Consider the following 19,491-nt stretch of genomic DNA (forward strand, 5'->3'; position numbering starts at 1 on the left):
GGCCGCTCCTCTCGGCGGGGGCGTCGACGCCCGCCAGCGATTGGACGTTCCGCCTGTCGATCAACCCCGCAGCGTGCGCCGCGCGTGATGCGTCATGGGGTGAAAGGTGGAAGAAGTCAAAACAAAGGAGTCGCTGTCAGTCATGGTGAATATAGCTGGAGAGAATGATTGGGGGTGAGGTTCTGAACCCATTGCTTCATGCACTCACACATCTGTAACATTGACAATTAAACCGGGGTTTTCCGGCCCGGCTTTGAATTTGCAGTTGGAGCCAGTTTATTACTGGCTGTGGATTGTGCTCTGAACTGGGCCTGAGAGCCCCACAAGCACAGCAAAAGGGCTATTTGATTTCAGCAGCCATGGAGAGGAGGAGGTCTTAACATAGGATCGAGTTATTATTAAACATTGTGCCATTTTGTGATATATGATTTATTTTTTCTTCTGAAACTACTCAATTCGAACTAGAGAAAAAGACCAATGCTGGTCCTTTTTTTTCTCATCTTGTCGTTCTCATATTCATGTCAGTAAAACAAATTTTTATTGCATTTAGATTTTTTTTTCCAATTTAAGAGGGACTGGAAGAAGATGCAGAGAAGGCACAGTAGCAATGCTGACAGCATCCCACCTGAAAGGCAAGTGTTTGCAGTTATTTGTCAAACCTGTTGTTTAGGAGTGGGTGGAAGGGGGCAAGTGTCAACATTAGCTTCATCCTGTGAATTATTTAGTAAATTCAAACTATTGTCATCGGTTTGTTCTGGGAATTTGCTCTCTAATTATTTTTGCTGTGTTCAGATACATCAGTTGGAAATGGAATCTTAATATGACCAGGTTCATTAAACTTCAGATGAATTTGAATGCAAATTTATTTTGGTTTACGATAGTTTGCATCTTTGGCAACTTGGAAAGTAGTAACACAGGGGTTCTGCCAAATTTAATGGCAGGACCTCATCTTAATTTTTTTTCTCATTTCCTGATCACCAGAAAGTCCGATTGGGACACTGGCTGGCGGTCAGCAGGAAACCTGGCACTGATCACCAACAACAGGGAATACAGAGAAGGAAAGGAGAGTGTGATCCTGGTATAGGGGTGGGATTGTTGATTGTGGGGAGGGTGGGATCATTGATTATAGGGAAGCAGGTATATTTTGCGAGTCCAGGGAAAATAACTCATCCTTTGGCCCACAAGCAGTGCTGGAAAAAAGCACTTGCCTGCTGTCATATATGATAGCAAACTATTCATATAAGCTGATCACCATGGGGCAGCACGGTCGCACAGTGGTTAGCTCTGCCACCTCAGCGCCTGGGTCCCGGGTTCAATTCTGGGTGACAGTCTGTGTGGAGTTTGCACTTTCTCCCCATGTCTGCGTGGGTTTCCTGTGGGTGCTCCGGTTTCCTCCCACAGTTCAAAGATGTGCAGGTTAGGCAGATTGGCTGTGCTAATTTTCCCCTGAGTGTCCAAAAGGTTAGGTGGGGTTACAGGGATAGTGTGGAGGTGTGGGCTTAGGGTGCTCTTTTCAAGGGCCAGGGCAGACGCAATGGGCCGAATGGCCTCCTTCTACACTGTAAATTCTATTATGGTCCAGGGTTTAGAGAACCCCAAAGTATACCATGGAGTTCACCTGACCCACAACTTTTAATAGATTTTGGTTATGGGAGCACAAGGGCCCACTTTACAGGTGTGATGCAACAGAGATCTAAAAGTATTTTAAAACCAAAGCAATGTTTATTCTATAAATCCAGTTAACATTTTATAAACGCACAGAAAACAGTTTATCAACTACCAACCCTGATAACCCCCCCAAAAAGATACAGTATTCTATAGGTAACCCGTAGTAACTTCCCTAACAACATCCATAAGTTAAACCCTTTTTAAATAAAGACAACAGGTTTATATTCTCTACAGAAACAGGTATTACTTTGAAATCATCAATGTGCTGAAGCTGTTCTTTAGCTTGCAGAGAGAGAGATCATAACACCTTCTTGCTGTGAATGCAGCTCTCTAACTCTGAAAACGAAACTAAACACACTGCAGCTGCCAGCTCAAAACGAAAGTAAAAGCAGAGCCAGAGCTCAGCTCCACCCACACAATGACATCACTGCAGCTATTTGATAAACACCCATTTCTTAAAGGTACATCCACCTGATACCTCCCTCCCCCCCAAGAAAAAATAAATAAACCATCATCTTCAAGATGGTTTCATTTCTCACCTTTTCACTTTCCTTTAAGAAATATTGACAGTGAATATACGTTTTTGTTTAACAAAACAAAACATTTATAATAACATAGTCTGTTTTAGTTCTTCTTCCTCCAACTGGAATCCCTCTTGAGTGACAGTCTCTTTGGACAAGAAGGTCTCTGCACAATCCACCCATTTCTCTATGCCTCGGCATTTCTCTTTAAGGTGAGATACTTTAGTTCAATCCGATCACAGAGCTCCTTGTAATTCTCCAGCATTGGTTAACACAGCCTTTAGGCCTTCAAATACCTGTTGACACTCCGCCATCCACTTAAATTTGCTACACTTCTTTAGCATGCCATTCTGTGGAGCAATCACACTGCTTAGGTTCAGCACAAGTTTCCGGTACAATCCATTGATGCAAAGAAATCGCATTATTTGCTTTCGTGTCGAGGGTATTGGGAACTCCCCAATAACTTTTGTTTTGACATCCTGTGGGACCATTCGACCCTGTCCGATTGTATGACCAAGAAAAGTGACTTAAGCTTTTCAAAATTCACTTTTGGATAGGTTTACCAAACCGTCTCCTGAAGTCGATCGAATAACTACATCAGATGCTTCAAATGTTCTTTCCATGTCTGACTGAAAATTACCAGATCATCGATGTATGCCGCACAATTGGGTAATCCTGAAACAACTTTGTTAGTTAACAGTTGAAATGTGACTGGGGCATTTTTTATGCCAAATGGCGTAACTTTGAATATGTACCATCTGGAGTCACAAAAGCTGATTTCTCCTTTGCCCTTTTGGATAAAGGTACCTGCCAGTAACCTTTAAGTAAATCCAATTTGGAAATAAAAGCTGATTGTCCCACCTTTTCAATGCAAACCTCCAAATGTGGGATAGGATAAGTGTCCGTTCTTGTAACTGCATTAGCCCTTCTATAGTCCACACACAACCGTTGGGTACCGTCTGATTTCGGTACCATCACTATGGGTGAACTCCATTGGCTGCAACCCACTTCAATTATGTCATTTTTAAACATACTTTCAATTTCCTTGTTAACCTGTGCCAATTTTAAAGGGTTAAGTTTATATGGATGTTGTTTAATTGGAACAGCATTTCCCACATCTACATCATGTATAGCCATTTTAGTACTTCCCAACTTATCTCCACAAACCTGCCCATGTGATATCAATAACTCTTTCAGGTCAGTTTGTTTTTCCTCTGAATGGTAACTCAACAATTTATCCCAATTTTTAATAACATCCTCGTTTTCAAATTTACTTTGAGGGATGTCAAATTCAAAGTCATCTGGATTTGGTTCTTCACTTTGAGTTAGAATCAATAAAACCTCCTCCTTTTGCTCTCCTTCCCATTCAGGATACCGTTTAAGCATATTCACATGACACACTCAGTGAGTCTTCCTCCTGTCTTGCGTTCTTACCACATAATTCACCTCACTTAATTTCCTTTCAATCTGATAATGTCCAAAAACCTTGCTTTTAAAGGTTTACCTACCACTGGTATGGTAAGAATACAAAAACTTTGGGCGCAATTCTTCCCCCCCCCCCCCCCACGCCGCCCCGGCACCCGCACGCGATTCTCCCCACCCCCATCAAACGGGCGCAGCGAGATTTACGGCTGGCCCCTCGGAGAATCGGTGCTCGCCGTTTGTAACGGACAGACCGACGATTCTCCAGCCGGATGGGCCGAGCGGCCTGCCCAATACGACGGGTACCCGCCGGCGCCGTCGACACCTGGTCGCTGCCGGCGGGAACAGCGCGGGAATGCTGGAGGGGCGGCCTGTGGGGGGGGGGGATCCAGCACTAGGGGGGCGCTCGAAATGGGTCTGGCCTGTGATCGGTGCCCACCGATCGGCGGGCCGACCTCTCTGAAGGAGGAACTCCTTTCCCCTGCTGCCCCGCAAGATCAATCCGAGATTTCTTGCGGGACGCCCGCGGGGAGGACGGCAACCGCGCATGCGCGGGTTGGCGTCGGGCAACTTGCGCCTGCACGGGTGACGTCATTTACGAGGCGCCGGCTGCATAGATTACGTGGTGCCGCTTTCACGAGGCGCCAAGGCCTGGCGCGCGTAATTGACGCCCGGGGGTGGGAGAACAGGGGGCGAGGAGCGGCCTCCGACGCCGGAGTGAAACACTCTGGTTTTCACTCCGGTGTCGGGACTTAGTCTCCCGATGGGAGAATCTCGCCCTTTATCTCCACTGGCAAAACTACGAACTTTTGCTTTCTTGTCCGCTACCCATTTCATCACATTGTGTGCAACTTTTAAATGTTGTCTAGCCAATTCCCCTGCTCTATTTAGTCGTTCCCCAAAATGTTACATGTAATACAATAATGTAAGTTCCGACTGCTCACTCACCAATTTTTCCTTAATCAGTTTAAGTGGTCCTCTTACCTCATGACCAAAAATTAGTTCAAACGGACTGAATTTGGTTGACTCATTAGGTGCATCCCTAATTGCAAATAGTACGAATGGAATTCCTTTATCCCAATCCTCTGGATAATCTTGACAATAAGCCCTCAACATTGTCTTTAATGTCTAATGCCACCTTTCCGATGCTCCCTGAGATTCTGGATGGTATGCAGTTGATTTAAATTGTTTTATTCCTTAGCTATCCATAACTTCTTTGAATAACCTTGAGGTAAAATTTGATCCTTGATCCAATTGTATTTCTGTGGGTAGTCCATATCTAGTAAAGAATTTAAGTAACTCCTCCACAATCTTTTTAACTGTAATATTGCGTACTGAAATGGCCTCTGGAAACCAGTGCACACATCCATTATAATCAAAAGATATTGATTCCCACTTTTCGTTTTAGGAGCGGACCTATACAATGACTTTAGACCCTTGTAAAAGGTTCCTCAAATGCTGGAATGGGTATTAAGGATGCTGATTTTATCACTGCTTGAGGTTTCCCTATCACTTGACATGTGTGACATGATCGACAAAATTTAACTACATCTTTATGTAGTCCAGGCCAATAAAATGTTTTTGTATTTTAGATTGAGGTTTCCTTATTCCCAAATGACCTCCCACTGATACCTCATGTGCTCCTCGCAACACCTTCTTTCTATACCCTCCCGGCAATACCACTTGATGAACGTCTGCCCACTTTTCATCCGCCTGCATATGTAAAGGTCTCCATTTTCTCATCAAGACATCACTTTTAAGGTAATAACATTCCGGCATACACTCAGATTCCTCCTCCATGTATACTTTCTGATACATCCGTTTTATTTCTATATCTTTCTGTTGTAATTCCACCAATTTTCCTGAACTAAAAATATCCGCCTCATCCTCCACCTGATCTTTTCCAACCATCTGATCAAAAATCGTTTCTGATAATGGCACTTCAACTTCATCTTCACTCTTTATTTTCTCCTCTTGTCTTAACCTGTGACTTTGCGACCTTGTTACTATACAATCCGAAAAAATCCCAGGATGTTTGTCCTCCAACACTTCAGTTGTCTGATTTTCCACTGGCTATCAATCACAGTAGGCATCACTCCCACCTGCGATCCAGCTATATCATTACACAAGATAAACTGTATTCCTGGACAAGCTAGTTTATCTATTACTCATACTACCACTTCACAACTCTTCATTGGACTTCCAACCTTATCTTATATAATGGAACACTACTCTTCTCACTCTGAATTCCACATATTACTATATTTTCAGGCAATATTCCTCCCAAACTACATAACTCCTCATCTCTTACCATCAAACATTGACTAGCTCCCGTACCTCTTAAAATTGTGACTTCTTTATCTGCTCCTCCTGATACACATGAGTAAACTTTACCCACACAAGTAAATTCTTTAAAGAGATCTGGCACCTTCTTATCAATCACCTCTGATCAGGCTGTACAACCTTTTGCACATCCTTCGCTTTCCTTTACCACTTTAACAAACCCCACTGACTTATCCTGTTTTATCACGTCAGCCTTCCCAGTGCTTTTCTTCAACCACCAACTTTACATGGCCTAGTTTATTACAGTGAAAACATTTGAAACTTTTCATTTCTCTTCCACCCTCCTGGATTTCTTTTTTAATCTGAGGTACACTCTCCTTATTATCTCCCATCAAATCTCCTTTGCCTCTACCATTTGAGTATTTCTCTTTTCCCCAGTTTCTATCCCTCACAGGCTGAAACTGATGTCGGAAACCAAGCTTTGATTTATGAACTAATTCATAATCATCTGCCATTTATGCAGCTAGTCTCGCAGTTTTAACCCTCTGCTCTTCCATATGAGTTCTCACTACATCAGGAATTGAATTTTTAAACTCCTCCAAAAGTATAATTTATTTGAGAGCTTCATTTGTTTGGTCTAGTTTCAAAGCCCTTACCCATCTATCAAAATTACTCTGATCATTTCAAACTCCATGTATGTTTGACCAGGTTCTTTTCTTACAATTCTAAACTTTTGTCTGGAGGCTTCAGGCATTAGTTCATATGCACCTAAGATGGAATTTTTTTCACCTCCTCATATGTCCCAGTTACCTTCTCTGATAGTGGTGCAAACACTTCACTAGCCCTCCATACCAACTTTGTTTGAATCAGTAATGCCCACATGACCTGTGGCCATTTCATTTGTTTAGCCATCTTCTCAAATGAAATGAAAAAGCCTTCTACCTCCTTCACATCAAACTTTGGCAATGCTTGGACATATTTAAATAGATTCCCACCAAGCCTTCGACTATCATGCTCTTTCTCTTTATCCTCATCACTGTCCACTAACTGTACGCTTCCCTTTACCTCCGCCAATTTTAACTGACTGTCATGTTTCATGACCATTTTCAGAAGTTCAAACTCTCTCTTTTTCTTTTTCCTCTCTCTCTTATTCCCTTCCCTCTCTCTTTCTCTTGTTATTCTGCTAGGGCTACTCTTTCTTTTTCTCTCATTTTGTATTCAAGCTGCTTTAATTCTTTTTCATGTTCAAGCTGTTTAATCCTTAACTGAATTTTTGCCCTTTCTAATGATTCAGACTATCTCAGGCAATTTTAAATGCTCAGCTACTGCCGTAAGTACCTCTTCTTTTCGTGTGCCACCAGGTAACGCTAACTGGAATGTTTTTGCCAAATCTAAAAGCCTTTTTTTAGTCTCTGTTTGTGAGGTACTGGTGTGACCTTCTCCACCCCCAAAAACGTCTGAGCCTCTGAAAGAGCCATTGTCCACAACACACTCCCCACTTAAACTGGTATATCACACCTGCAAAGCAAACAAATATGCTCACCCATCACTGTCTTTAAGTTCACTAAGCCAACCCAATCACGAAAGATGGGCTTTTATCCCACGAGCCCCCAATTTATTATGGGCCAGAGTTTAGAGAACCCCAAAGTATACCAAGGAGTTCACCTAAACCACAACTTGTAATAGATATTGGTTCTGGGGAGCACAAGGCCCACTTTGTAGATGTGATGCAACAAATATCTGAATGTATTATTAAACAAAAACAATGTTTATTTTCTGAATCCAGCTGACATTTTATAAACATACAGTCAACAGTTCATTAACTACCAACCCTGATAACCCCCAAAAAGATACTCTATAGGTAACCCATAGTAACTTCCCTAACAACATCCATATGTTAAACCCTTTTAAAATAAAGACAGCAAGTTTAAATTCTTTACAAAACAAGTCATCAATGAGCTGAAGACATTCTTTAGCTTGCAGAGAGAGAAACCATAACATCTTCTTGCTGTGAATGCAGCTCTCCAACTCTGAAAACGAAACTAAACACACTACAGCTGCCAGCTCAAAACGAAAGTAAAAGCAGAGCCAGGGCTCAGCTCCGCCCACACAATTACATCACTGCAGCTATTTGATAAACACCCATTTCTTATAGGTAAATGCAACTGACAATTCTATAGTCTTTTTCGAAGGTCCTTGGGGAGTGGGGGGGGGGGGGGGGTTTAAAATGTCCTTGTCTGTATGAATAAGTGACAAAAGATGACACAGGTGAGAGGTTGGGGAATAGTTTTGAATATGCTGGAAATGCAGAGAAATTCAGAAGTGAGTTCACACAGTGCATAAGAGGCCCTCCAGCCCATCAATCTGCACCAACACGTAAAAAACACCTGACCTACCTACCTAATCCCATTTACCAGCACTGGGCCCATAGCCTTAAATGTTATGACGTGCAGGTGCTTTTTAAAGGGTGTGAGGGAACCTGCTTCTACCACCCTCCCAGGGAATGCATTCCAGACCGTGACCACCCTCTGGATAAAAAGGTTTTTCCTCACACCACCCCCCATACCTCTTGTCCCTTAAGAACTTGTGTCCTCTTGTGACTGACCCTTCAACTAAGGGGAACAGCTGCTCCCTATCCACCCTGTACATGCCACTCATAATCTTGTACACCTCAAACAGATCTCCCTTCAGTCTTCCCTGCTTCAAAGAAAGTATCACAAGCCTATCCAACCTCTCTTCATAACATAAGTATTCCATCCCAATCAACATGCTGGTGAATCTCCTCTGCACCCCCTCCAATGCAATTGCATTCTTCCTATAATGTGGTGACCAGAGCGGCACACAATACTCTAGCTGTGGCCTCACTGACGTTCTATGCAACTCCAACATGACCTCCCTGCTTTTGTAATCTATGGCTCGATTGATGAAGGCAATGTCCCATAACTTGCCCTTCCGCCTTCAGAGGTCTACGGACAAAACAAAGGTCCTTTTGTTCCTCAGAACTTCCTAGTGTCATGCAGTTCATTGAATACTTCCTTGTCAAATTACTACTTCCAAAGTGTATCACCTCACACTTTTCAGGGTTGAATTCCATCTGCCACTTATCTGCCTATTTGACCATCCCATCTATATCTTCCTGTAACCCGAGATACTCAACCTCACTGTTAACCATTTGCCAAACCTTGTGTCATCTGCAAACTTACTGATCCTAACCTCCACATAGTTACCTATATCATTTTTATAAATGATGAACAATAGGGGACCCAGCACAGATCCCTGTGGTACACCACTGGGCACTGGCCTCCAGTTACTAAAACAGCCTTCTGTAATCACCCTCTGTCTCCTACAATTAAGCCAATTTTGAATCTACCTTATCAAATTACCATGAAACCTATGCGAATTTGCCTCCTTTATAATCCTCCCATATGGGACCTAGTCAAAGGCTTTGCTGAAATCCATTTAAACTACATCAACTCCACTACCCACATCAACATACCTGGTCACCTGCTCACAAATTTTGATCAAATTTGTTAGGCATGACCTCCCTTTGACAAAGTCATGCTGACTACCCTTGATCAAACCTTGCCTCACCAAGGGGAGATAGGTTCTCTTCTTCAGAATTTTCTCCAATAGCTTCCTACCACTGATGTGAGGCTCACTGGTCTGTAGAGCCCCGGCTTATCTCTGCAACCCTTCTTAAATTGGTAACACAATGGTTAGCACTGTTGCTTCACAGCGTCAGGGACCCGAGTTCGATTCCCAGCTTGGGTCAGTGTCTGTGCAGAGTCTGCATGTTCTCCCTGTGTCTACATGGGTTTCCTCCTGGTGCTCCGGTTTCCTCCCACAAGTCCCGAAAGACGTGCTGTTAGGTGATTTGGATGTTCTGAATTCTCCCTCAGTGTACCCGAACAGGCACCGTAGTGTGGCGATTAGGGAATTTTCACAGTAATTTCATTGCAGTGTTAATGTAATCCTACTTGTGACACTAATAAAGTTTATTATTATAAATAGCGGGACCACATTAGCTGTTCTCCAGTCCTCCGGCACCTCTCCCATGGTCAGAGAGGAATTAAAAACGTGGGTCAGAGCCCCTACCTTTGCCTCCCACAGGCTCATCCAGACTTGGAGATTAGTCCACTGTTAGGCCTGCCAAAACCTCCAATACCTTGCCACTCCCTCTGTCAATCTGCTCAAGAACCTCACATTTTCTCTCCCAGAGTTCCATACTTACATCCTCAGTCTCTTGGACGGACACAGATGTGAAGTATTCGTTCAACACCTATCAGTGTCCTCTGGCTCCACTCACAGATTGTCCTTTGGCCCCAAATGGGCCCTATTGTTTTTCTGGTTATCCTCTTCCCATTGATATACTAATAGAATATCTTGGCATTTTCCCTAATTTTTCCAGCCAGCGCTTTCTCATAACCCTCTTTGCTCTCCTAATTGCTTTCTTACACCCTGCTCTTTTTGTACTCCACTGATTCTTCTGCTGATTTGCTCCCCTTGTACCTGCTAAACACCTCTCTTTTCCTTCTCATTGTATGCTGAGTATCTCTAGTCATCTCTGGGCTTAATACGCTTTCCTATCACCCTAGAGGGAATAGGTTTTGCATGTACCCTCCCCATTTCCTTTTTGAACAACCCCCACTGTTCTTCTGTAGATTTCCCCGCATGTAGCTGTTCCCAGTCTACCTTGGTCAGATCCTGCCTTATTTTATGAAAATCCGCTTTCCCCAATCCAAATTATTTTATTACAACTTGTCTACTTCTTTGTCCACACAAGCTTAAATTGTACCACATGGTGTGCTTCCTCACCACCACCTCAACCAACTATCCGGCTTATTTCCCAGAGTTAGGTCTAGTACTGCACCGTCCCTTGTTGGACTCGCCAGATACTGACCTAAAAAGTTCTCCTGCTTACATTTTAAGAAATCCACTCCATCTATGATTCTAATCAAAGCCCTTAACGCTACAACTATCCCAATTAATGTTGGGAAAGTTGAAATCACCTAATATAACTACCCTATGGGCAGCACGGTGGCCTAGCGGTTAGCACAGCTGCCTCATGGCGCTGAGGTCCCAGGTTCGATCCCGGCTCTGGGTCACTGTCCGTGTGGAGTTTGCACATTCTCTCCGTGTTTGCGTGGGTTTCGCCCCCACAACCCAAAAAATGTGCAGAGTAGGTGGATTGGCCACACTAAATTGCCCCTTAATTGGAAAAAATGAATTGGGTACTCTAAATTTAAAAAAAAATAGTTGTCATCTGTATAAATGTATCCATTGTCCTTAATAATTATCCTATAATTTTTAAATAATCTTTATTGTCACAAGTAGACTTACAATGCAATGAAGTTACTGTGAAAAGCCCCTAGTTGCCACATTCCGGCACCTGTTCGGGTACACAGAGGGAGAATTCTGAATGTCCAAATTACCTAACAGTACTTCTTTCGGGACTTGTGGGAGGAAACCGGCGCACCCGGAGGAAACCCACACAGATATAGGGAGAACGTGCAGACTCCACATAGACAGTAATCCAAGCCGGGAATCGAACCTGGGACCCTGGTGCTGTGAAGCAACAGTGCTAACCACTGTGCTACCGTACTACAGTAAATCTGTGTGTCAATATATATATTGTATTTGTGATACTGGTGTAATAATATTTTTTAGACACCGCTTTTAACTGCAATGTAGTTTGCAAATTTGATTCTTTTCTCTGTTAGGACAAGAAGTCAGACAGTTGGTTCAGAAACCAGTGTGGATGAGAATGGTGTTTTCGAAGGACTCAAACCTGAAAGCTCGTCAGCTCAGCAGATGTTTTCTGGTTTAACGGGTCTGCAATCAGGCCCAATAACTGCTGCTTCATTCCAGTCTGGTCTAGTGTTGGGATCGTCTCTCAGCTCATCGGTTGGAAGTGGAGATGTGTTTATTCAGATGACCCCGCAGGAAGAGGGAACCATTCGCGCAGAGAATATGCAGTACCATCATCGCCATCGGCATCATCATTATCACCACAGTCATCATCGTTCCTCTCTGTTGCACGTTTCTGGTGATCGCCATGGAAATACAGAAGATGTCAACGAAGACCCTGGCACTCCTGCCCCAGCACTTTCGGAGCTCAAGGCTGCAGTCACCTGGCTTCAGAAGGGCCTTCCTTTTATCTTAATATTGCTGGCTAAAGTTTGCTTTCAACATAAGCTTGGTATGGGCACGTAGATCAATCTGTTAAAATTGTGTTTCATAATAATTTGAGAGTGAGAAGCATATTCTTTGATAGTTACTGGATTATTTATGGCACTGTGACAAATCTTGTACTTTTTCCTGAGCATCTCAGAACAAATTATTTTGGATCTTCTGTGTTCACAGCAAGCAACAGGGTCTTTTCAGACATCTGTTCTACTCACAGTTGTGCACAGCTGCACCCTGTTATGGCAGCTGTTGTACAAACAATGTAACTTTAACAGCAGAAGGTGACCTGTTTAAGATCCTCAAAATAGAGCTAATTCAATTTTTTTTTAAATCGAACTTTTGTACAGTATTTTATTTTGTTACTCCGGGAACACATTTTTAAAAATTATTTGGTTGAGGAGGTGCTTATGCATATATATCCTATGTCCCTTGAAAATCATAGGAATGTGCAAGCGTGTGTCTTCATGGATCAGTTTTGTTTTGCACTCTCTTGTGCTAGTATTCTTAAATAAACTAGCAGAGACCCGCAAAACATTTGCAGTGAAATTAGTATATGTTTTTGAAACAGTACTTAAACATTTTTTTTTGATGGGATGTGGGTGTCACTGGCAAGGCCAGCTTTTATTGTCCATTCTTAATTGACCATTGGCGGAATGGCTTGCTAGGCTATTTCAGAGGGCAGTTAAGAATCAATCAGATTACTGTAGGTCTGGAGTCACATATGGGCCAGACCAGGCAAGAATGACAGATTTCCTTCCCAAAAGGACATCAGTGAACCCAATGGGTATTTACAATAATTTATTATAGTTTCATGTGTGCCATTACTGAAACTAACATTCAAGTTTGAATGGTGCGATTCGATCCCATGTCCCTGAGCCTTGTTGCCTGAATTACTCATCCTACTGACATTACCTCAACACCACCATCTCCTGTAAACCTTCCCATGCCATGTCCATCCTATTCCTTTTATCCCTCTTGCATCATTCCACCCTACTCCTTTTTTCTATGCCATCCCCATCCCTTAATCCATTCCTCCTATGCTACACACACACACTTCACAATTCCTCCAGCCAAGGTAATTTTCTTGTTGGGCTACCCTTACCCTATATAATTTTTGCCCTCCACCAACCCATCAGGTCCCACCATCAGAGACTGTCTGGTCCCCCTCATCCTCCCAGTAAGTTTGTTGTGGGCTTGCCTTACCTTCTGCTTATTTTTCTCCACTAACCCACACCCTGCTGTCAGCATCCATTGGCAACCACACATGCTCATCAATACCACGTCAGATTATTTATGCCTCAAAGTAGCAACCACTAATTAAAGTGCACAGAGAGGTAAGGTTCTTTTTTGAGGGAAGAGTGTCAAAGAACATGTGGACAGTTCGAATCCCGCTCCTCACAATTTCTGCTCTCCCGGCTTCCATTCATTGGAATAAGTTGAAATACCTCCCATCCGTGAGTGTGTAGAGTGGAGGAATGAGGCATAGAGTTGCATCAGGTGTCTCGGGAGCATTGTTGTAGTGGAGAGTCAGGTTTGAGGTCTGCCTAGCCTGCCAGTTGCAAAGCATTCGGCCAGCCAGAAAGAGACAATATAACAACAGGGCTATTTTGCGATGTCTGAATTTAGTTTCTCTCTGCAACCCTGGTTTAATACAGTATGTTCTGCACACACTCCGTGTGCACCAGGCTCTGCCAACCAAATTGACTCACCAACAAATTAGAAAATTCCATACAGAGAAATCCTGTATTGTATTGCCTGGGCTTTTTAAAATTTGAGATTAGTTGCATTACATCTTAAGCTTACCCCCAGCAGGCCGGCCAACATCTGTGGTAACCTGTAATGTTAACCCTGTTCTTGCCACAGATGCTGCAGAGCCTTCTGAATATTTCCAACTCTTTTAGTTTTTATTTCATATTTCCAGCATTCACAGTATTTTGCTTTTTTGTTAAGATGTCCTTCTTTTTGCTCCAAACTTTACTTTTGACAAAGACTTGACATTAAGGTATATCTAATAGAGACCTTGAGAAATATTGTGAAGGAAGGTATCCATATTCTTACTTGTGTGAATCAGTTTCTAGTTAATATACCTGCATACAACCCAAAGAGGGACATTTCACCCAGAACTCCATAAATATGACATTTTGGTTGGTTGAACGTCTGTAACATGAGGTAGATAGTGTGTAGCATTTCTCATTTATATCACTGGAACTTTAACACACAATGTCTTATCCCTAGCTGTGTATAATGTGTGGATTTTTACAAAAAGAGATGACCAACCAATTTACATGTATCTTTCCTCTCTTCCTCTATTTAGCAATAAGCTGATGGGTTTAAAAGTTTCAGTTAAGAATCCAACAATTCTGGAGCCAACCAGAGGGCAGGTTATACTGAACCTGGTAGTATGCAATGAGATAGGATTAATGAATAACCTCATAGTGAAGGCTCCCCTAGGTAGCAGTAATCATAATATGACTGAATTTTATATTCAGTTTGAGGGTGAGAAGAGTGCGTCCAAGACTAGTATTTTAAACTTAAATAAGGGCAATTATGAGGGAATGAAAAAAGAGATGGCTAAAGTGAATTGGTAAATATGCTTAAGTGATAGATCAACAGGTGTTCAGTGGCAGACGTTTAAAGAGATACTTCAGAATATACAGAATTGACATATTCCAATGACAGAGAAAAATGGAAGGCCCATCATCTGGTTAATTAACAAAGTTAAAGACAGTATTAAACTGAAAGGCACAACATATATTTATGCAAAGATCAGTGGTAGGCCTGAAGATTGGAAAGAATATAAAGAACATCAAACAAAGGAAAAACTAGTGTACGAGAAAACGCAAGCCATTAGTATAAAGGTGGACAGTAAGAGCTACTATAGACATTTAAATAAGAAAATAGTTAACAAAGTGAGCATTGGTCCCATAGAAGGTGAATCTGCAGAAATGATAATGGAAAGTAGGGTTATGGCAGATGAATTAAGCTGGTATTTTGCATTTGTCTTCACTATAGGGAGTACCAATAACTTACCAGAAATAGCTGTTAATCAGGAAGTAGAGGGCAGTGAGGAACTCAGGAAAATTACAATCGCCAGGGACGTGGTATTGAGAAAATTGTTGGGTCTGCGGGCTGCCAAATCCCCTGGTCTAGATGGATTTCATCCTAAAGTCTGGAAAGATATGGCTAATGAGATAGCTGATGCATTGGTTTTAATTTTCCAAAATTCCCTAGATCCGGGGAAGGTTCTATTAGGTTGGGAAATAGCAAATGTAACTCCTTTTATTCAGAAAGGGAGGGAGGCAAAAAACAGGAAACAATAGGTTGGTTAGCCAACCATCTATTAGAAGCCATTATAAAAGAGGTTCTAGCAGGGCACTTGGAAAAATTTGCAGCAATCAGGTCGATTCAGTGTGGTTTTGTGAAAGGGAGATCATGTTTGGCCAATTTATTGGAGTTCTTTGAAGGACTCCCATGTGCTGTGTATGAAGGGGAGCCCGTAGATGTACTATACTTAGATTTCAAGAAGGCATTTGATAAGGTGCCATGTCAAAGATTATTGCGCAAAATAAAAACTCATGGTGTAGGTGGCAACATATTGGTAAGGATTGAATATTTGACAGCTAATAGGAAAGAGTAGATCTAAATGGGTCTTTTTCTAGTTGGCAGGTTGTGACAAGTGGTGTGTCACAGGGACCAGTGCTAGACCCAAACTTTTACAATTTATATAAATGACTTGGATGAAGGGACTGAAGGTATGGTTGCTAAATTTGCTGACGACACAAAGATAGGACGGAACGTAAATTGTTCAGAGGACGTAAGAGAGCTGTAGATTCCCTACATTGCAGAAGGAGGCCATTCAGTCCATCGAGTCTGCACCGAAGCTCCGAAAGAGTACTCTACTCAGGTCCACTCCCCCCTGCTCCCCGCCGTATTCTCGTAACCTAACCTGTACATCCCTGAACACATAAGGGGCAATTTAGCATGGCTAATGTACCTTACCTGCACATCTTTGGACTGTGGGCAGAAACCTGAGCATCCGGAGGAAACCCACGCAGACACGGAGAGAACGTACAAACGCCACACGTAATCACCCAAGGTCAGAATTTAATCCCGGACTCTGACGTTGTAAGGCAGCAGTGTTAACCAAAGTACCACCATGCTGGCCTTGACATAGATAGGTTAAGTGAGTGGACAAATGTTTGACAAATGGAGCATAATGTGGGAAAATGTGAAATTATCCATTTTGGCAGGGAGAATAAAAAAGAAGCATATTATCTAAAATGATATTGCAGAGCTCTGAAGTGCAGAGGGATCTGGTGTCCTAGTGCATGAATCACAAAAGGCTGGTATACAAATACAGCAAGTAATTAGGAAACCTAATAGAATTGCAAAAATATGATCATTATCCTTCAGTTGTACAGGCCATTGGTGAGACCACATCTGGAGTATTATGTACATTATTGGTCAAGTTATCTAAGGAAAGATGTAAATATTATGGAAGCAGTTCAGAGAAGGTTTACTAGATGAATTCCAGGAATGTGTGGGTTGTCGTACGAGGAAGATTAGAGAGTTTAGATTTGTATCCTGAGTTTAGAATAGTAAGATCAACTTGATCGAAACTTTAAGAGCCCGATGGGCATTGACAGTGTGGATGTGGAGAAGATGTTTCCTCTTGTCAGAGAATCTAGAACTAGGAAACACTGTTCAAAAATCCGGGGTTGCTTCATTTAATTTTTTTCTCTGAGAGTCTCGAGTCTCTGGCCTCTCTTCCTCAAAAGGAGTTGGAAACAGAGTCTTTGAATATTTTTAAGCCAGATCTAGATATATTCTTGATTTAACAAGGGGGTGAAAGGTTATTGGGGGTAGGCAGGAATGTGACGTTGAAGTTACAATCAGATCAGTCATAATCGCATTGAATGGCTGAGCAGGCTAGAGGGGCCAAGTGGCCTCCTCCTGTGCCTAATTCGTAACAAGTTTGACCATGCACTAAAAATCCCATGTGAAATCCTAAATTGAAAGGTCGTTGACCTGAAACGTTAACTCCCTCCACAGATATTGTCTGACCTACTCAATATTTCCAGCATTTCATTTTTTAACATTAAATTGGCTTCGTACTGTCTTATTTGTGATCTCGATATTGGAGTTGTGTCTTTACGTTCTGGCTTTATTCAGATTTCTTTTGAAACCTGCATCAACGCACAAAACTCTTGTTTTATCTGTCAGAGGTCCTGTTTAATTTTTTTTAAATTTTCCTTATTGTTCTAAATTGTTTAGGTCAAAACAATAATCAGCTCAGCAACTATCACCTAGGAATCATGTTATGCCAGTATAGTCACATATTCCAGCCATGTTTGGGAGTGTTCACCATGATCCATCCTAATTACAAGTAATCCATAATGTTCCAGTACAAGAGAAGAATCATGATCATCCTAATGGAAAGGCATAAATGCACTTTGCCATTTCGTAGATGATGCCAAGTTAGACGCCGCAGCTAAGTATTTCTCAGAGTACCGTGAATATAATGACTATGTAATTAATCCTGAATCATATACTTGTGCAAGCAACAGTGGATCCAGTCATTACTTTGACATTGATTTTTATATTCTCATATCTTTATATTTAACTCTTGATCAACATCACAAAAGCAAATTATTTGGACATTATACGTTGCTGGGTGTGCTGACCGTTTACTGTGTGCTTATTGGCTGCCACGTTTCCTACATTAGTGACTGCACTTCAAAAGTACTTCACTGGCTGTAAAGCACTTTGAGACACCCAGTGGGTCATGAAAAGCACAACATAAATGCAAGGGCTGGATTCTCCGCCCCGCCATGCCACATTTCAGGTTCACCCCGCCGGTGGGATGCTTCGTTACGCCGGTCGGTCGATGGGGTTTCCCATTGTGGGGCAGCCCCACGCCGTCGGGAATCTCCCAGGCTGTCGGTAAAACGGAGCATTCCGCCGGTGGAGAATCCAGCCCCAAGTCTTTTTTTGGGAGAGATTATCATGCATGATACTACATACAGTAGCTGTTTTTTTTTTCCATACAGGTATTGCTGTATTAATTGGAATGGCAAGTACTTTTGCATACGCAAACTTAACAGTTAAGCACCAAGTTTCTTTAAGAGTGAGTATTTTACTTATTAGTGATTTTCTGTTGCGTTCAACGTACATTGCATTTTGTTAGAATATCCCCCCCCCCAAAAAAGTAAAGGATTTCACACCCTTTTTAGTTTCCCACTTTTCTTTTGCCTTGCGCTGTTCTGCAGATGAAGAAGAGCAGAATAGCACGAGCTGCCAACCATTCATTACTTCCAGTCCTATCAGAATGTGCCTTTGCTCTACTTTGGGCCTTCAATACTCTTTCTTCACCGTATTTGGTTAAATTAGTTGGAAGGTCATCGGCACAAATCCTTGGGGTTCCTCAGGTACATTTGTTATCTGTGTTGGGTTTATTTAAATTCAGTACAGTATACATAATCTTTATTAGTGTCACAAGTAGGCTTGCATTATCACTGCAATGAAGTTACTGTGAAAATCCCCTAGTCGCCACACTCCGCCGCCTGTTTGGGTACATAGAGGGAGAATTCAGAACATTCAATTCACCTAATAAGCACGTCTTTCAGGATTTGCGGGAGGAAACCTGGTACCTGGAGTAAACCCACGCAGACACTTTATTTTTAAATTTGAAGTACCCACTTCATTTTTTTTCCAATTAATGGGCAATTTAACATGACCAATCTACCAACCCTGCACACCTTTGGATTGTGGGGGTGAGACCTTCGCAGACACGGTACCCATGCATACACCACTGTTTAATGTTCAGAAATAATTTAATTTGAAAGATCACAGTAGATTCAACTTCTCCCAACTGCACGATTTATTACGTTTTGCCTTTTCTTGTTCCTTTCTTGACTGCGGCTAAGTTTTGACATTTTATTTTGCCTGGGGTATGACTTCATCGGTGCTGACTACCTTCCAGTAGCTCACCCAAATTGCCATCCTCATACAATCCCAGAAAGTAGTAAGTGCCGACAAGCTGTTCAGCTATCAGAAGGCTTTACAACTGAGCCCAATCTGTCCTCCATCAGCATCAATACAAGCGCTTTCCTGCAGGACCTGCTGGATAACTGTCAGGAGTGGGAACCTTGCCTGATTTCTTCTCTCAGTGGTAGCTCTCTCTTGCCATCCTGTCAAGGATCAACCAACTTGGCACAGAGAAAGCCTCTAACTAATTACATTGTTTGTTGTTCTGTCCACAATTCCTGCTTCTGACATTTTGCAGGGATGGAAAAATATTGTTTTGACAGTGTTATTTTCTGTTATCAAGCTGTTGGTTTATCGGTTAACAATCTTTCAGTGATTCTGTCATGACAAATCCTTCAACATTGACATGGACCAAATATATGGA

The 19,491-nt window shown here is 42.2% G+C and overlaps 1 protein-coding gene across 4 annotated transcripts in view; it reads left to right on the forward strand.

Annotated features, from left to right (window-relative positions):
• Positions 1–81: 81 nt before the first annotated feature.
• Positions 82–19,491, forward strand: part of rnft2 (ring finger protein, transmembrane 2) — an 86,282-nt gene continuing 66,872 nt past the window's right edge. Inside the window, exons 1-4 of one of the 4 annotated variants that reach the window (XM_038790999.1) lie at positions 82–174; positions 551–632; positions 11,615–12,093; positions 18,131–18,207. In XM_038790999.1, coding sequence (XP_038646927.1) covers positions 165–174; positions 551–632; positions 11,615–12,093; positions 18,131–18,207 — 648 coding nt within the window. In that variant the 5' untranslated portion in view covers positions 82–164. Of the gene's footprint in view, positions 175–550; positions 633–2,834; positions 2,859–5,209; positions 5,373–11,585; positions 12,094–18,130; positions 18,208–19,491 lie in introns of those variants that run through there. The other 3 variants (XM_038791008.1, XM_038791018.1, XM_038791028.1) reach the window with 3 other exon arrangements.

Source organism: Scyliorhinus canicula, chromosome 1, assembly GCF_902713615.1.
Source record: "Scyliorhinus canicula chromosome 1, sScyCan1.1, whole genome shotgun sequence".
Lineage (NCBI taxonomy): Eukaryota > Metazoa > Chordata > Chondrichthyes > Carcharhiniformes > Scyliorhinidae > Scyliorhinus > Scyliorhinus canicula.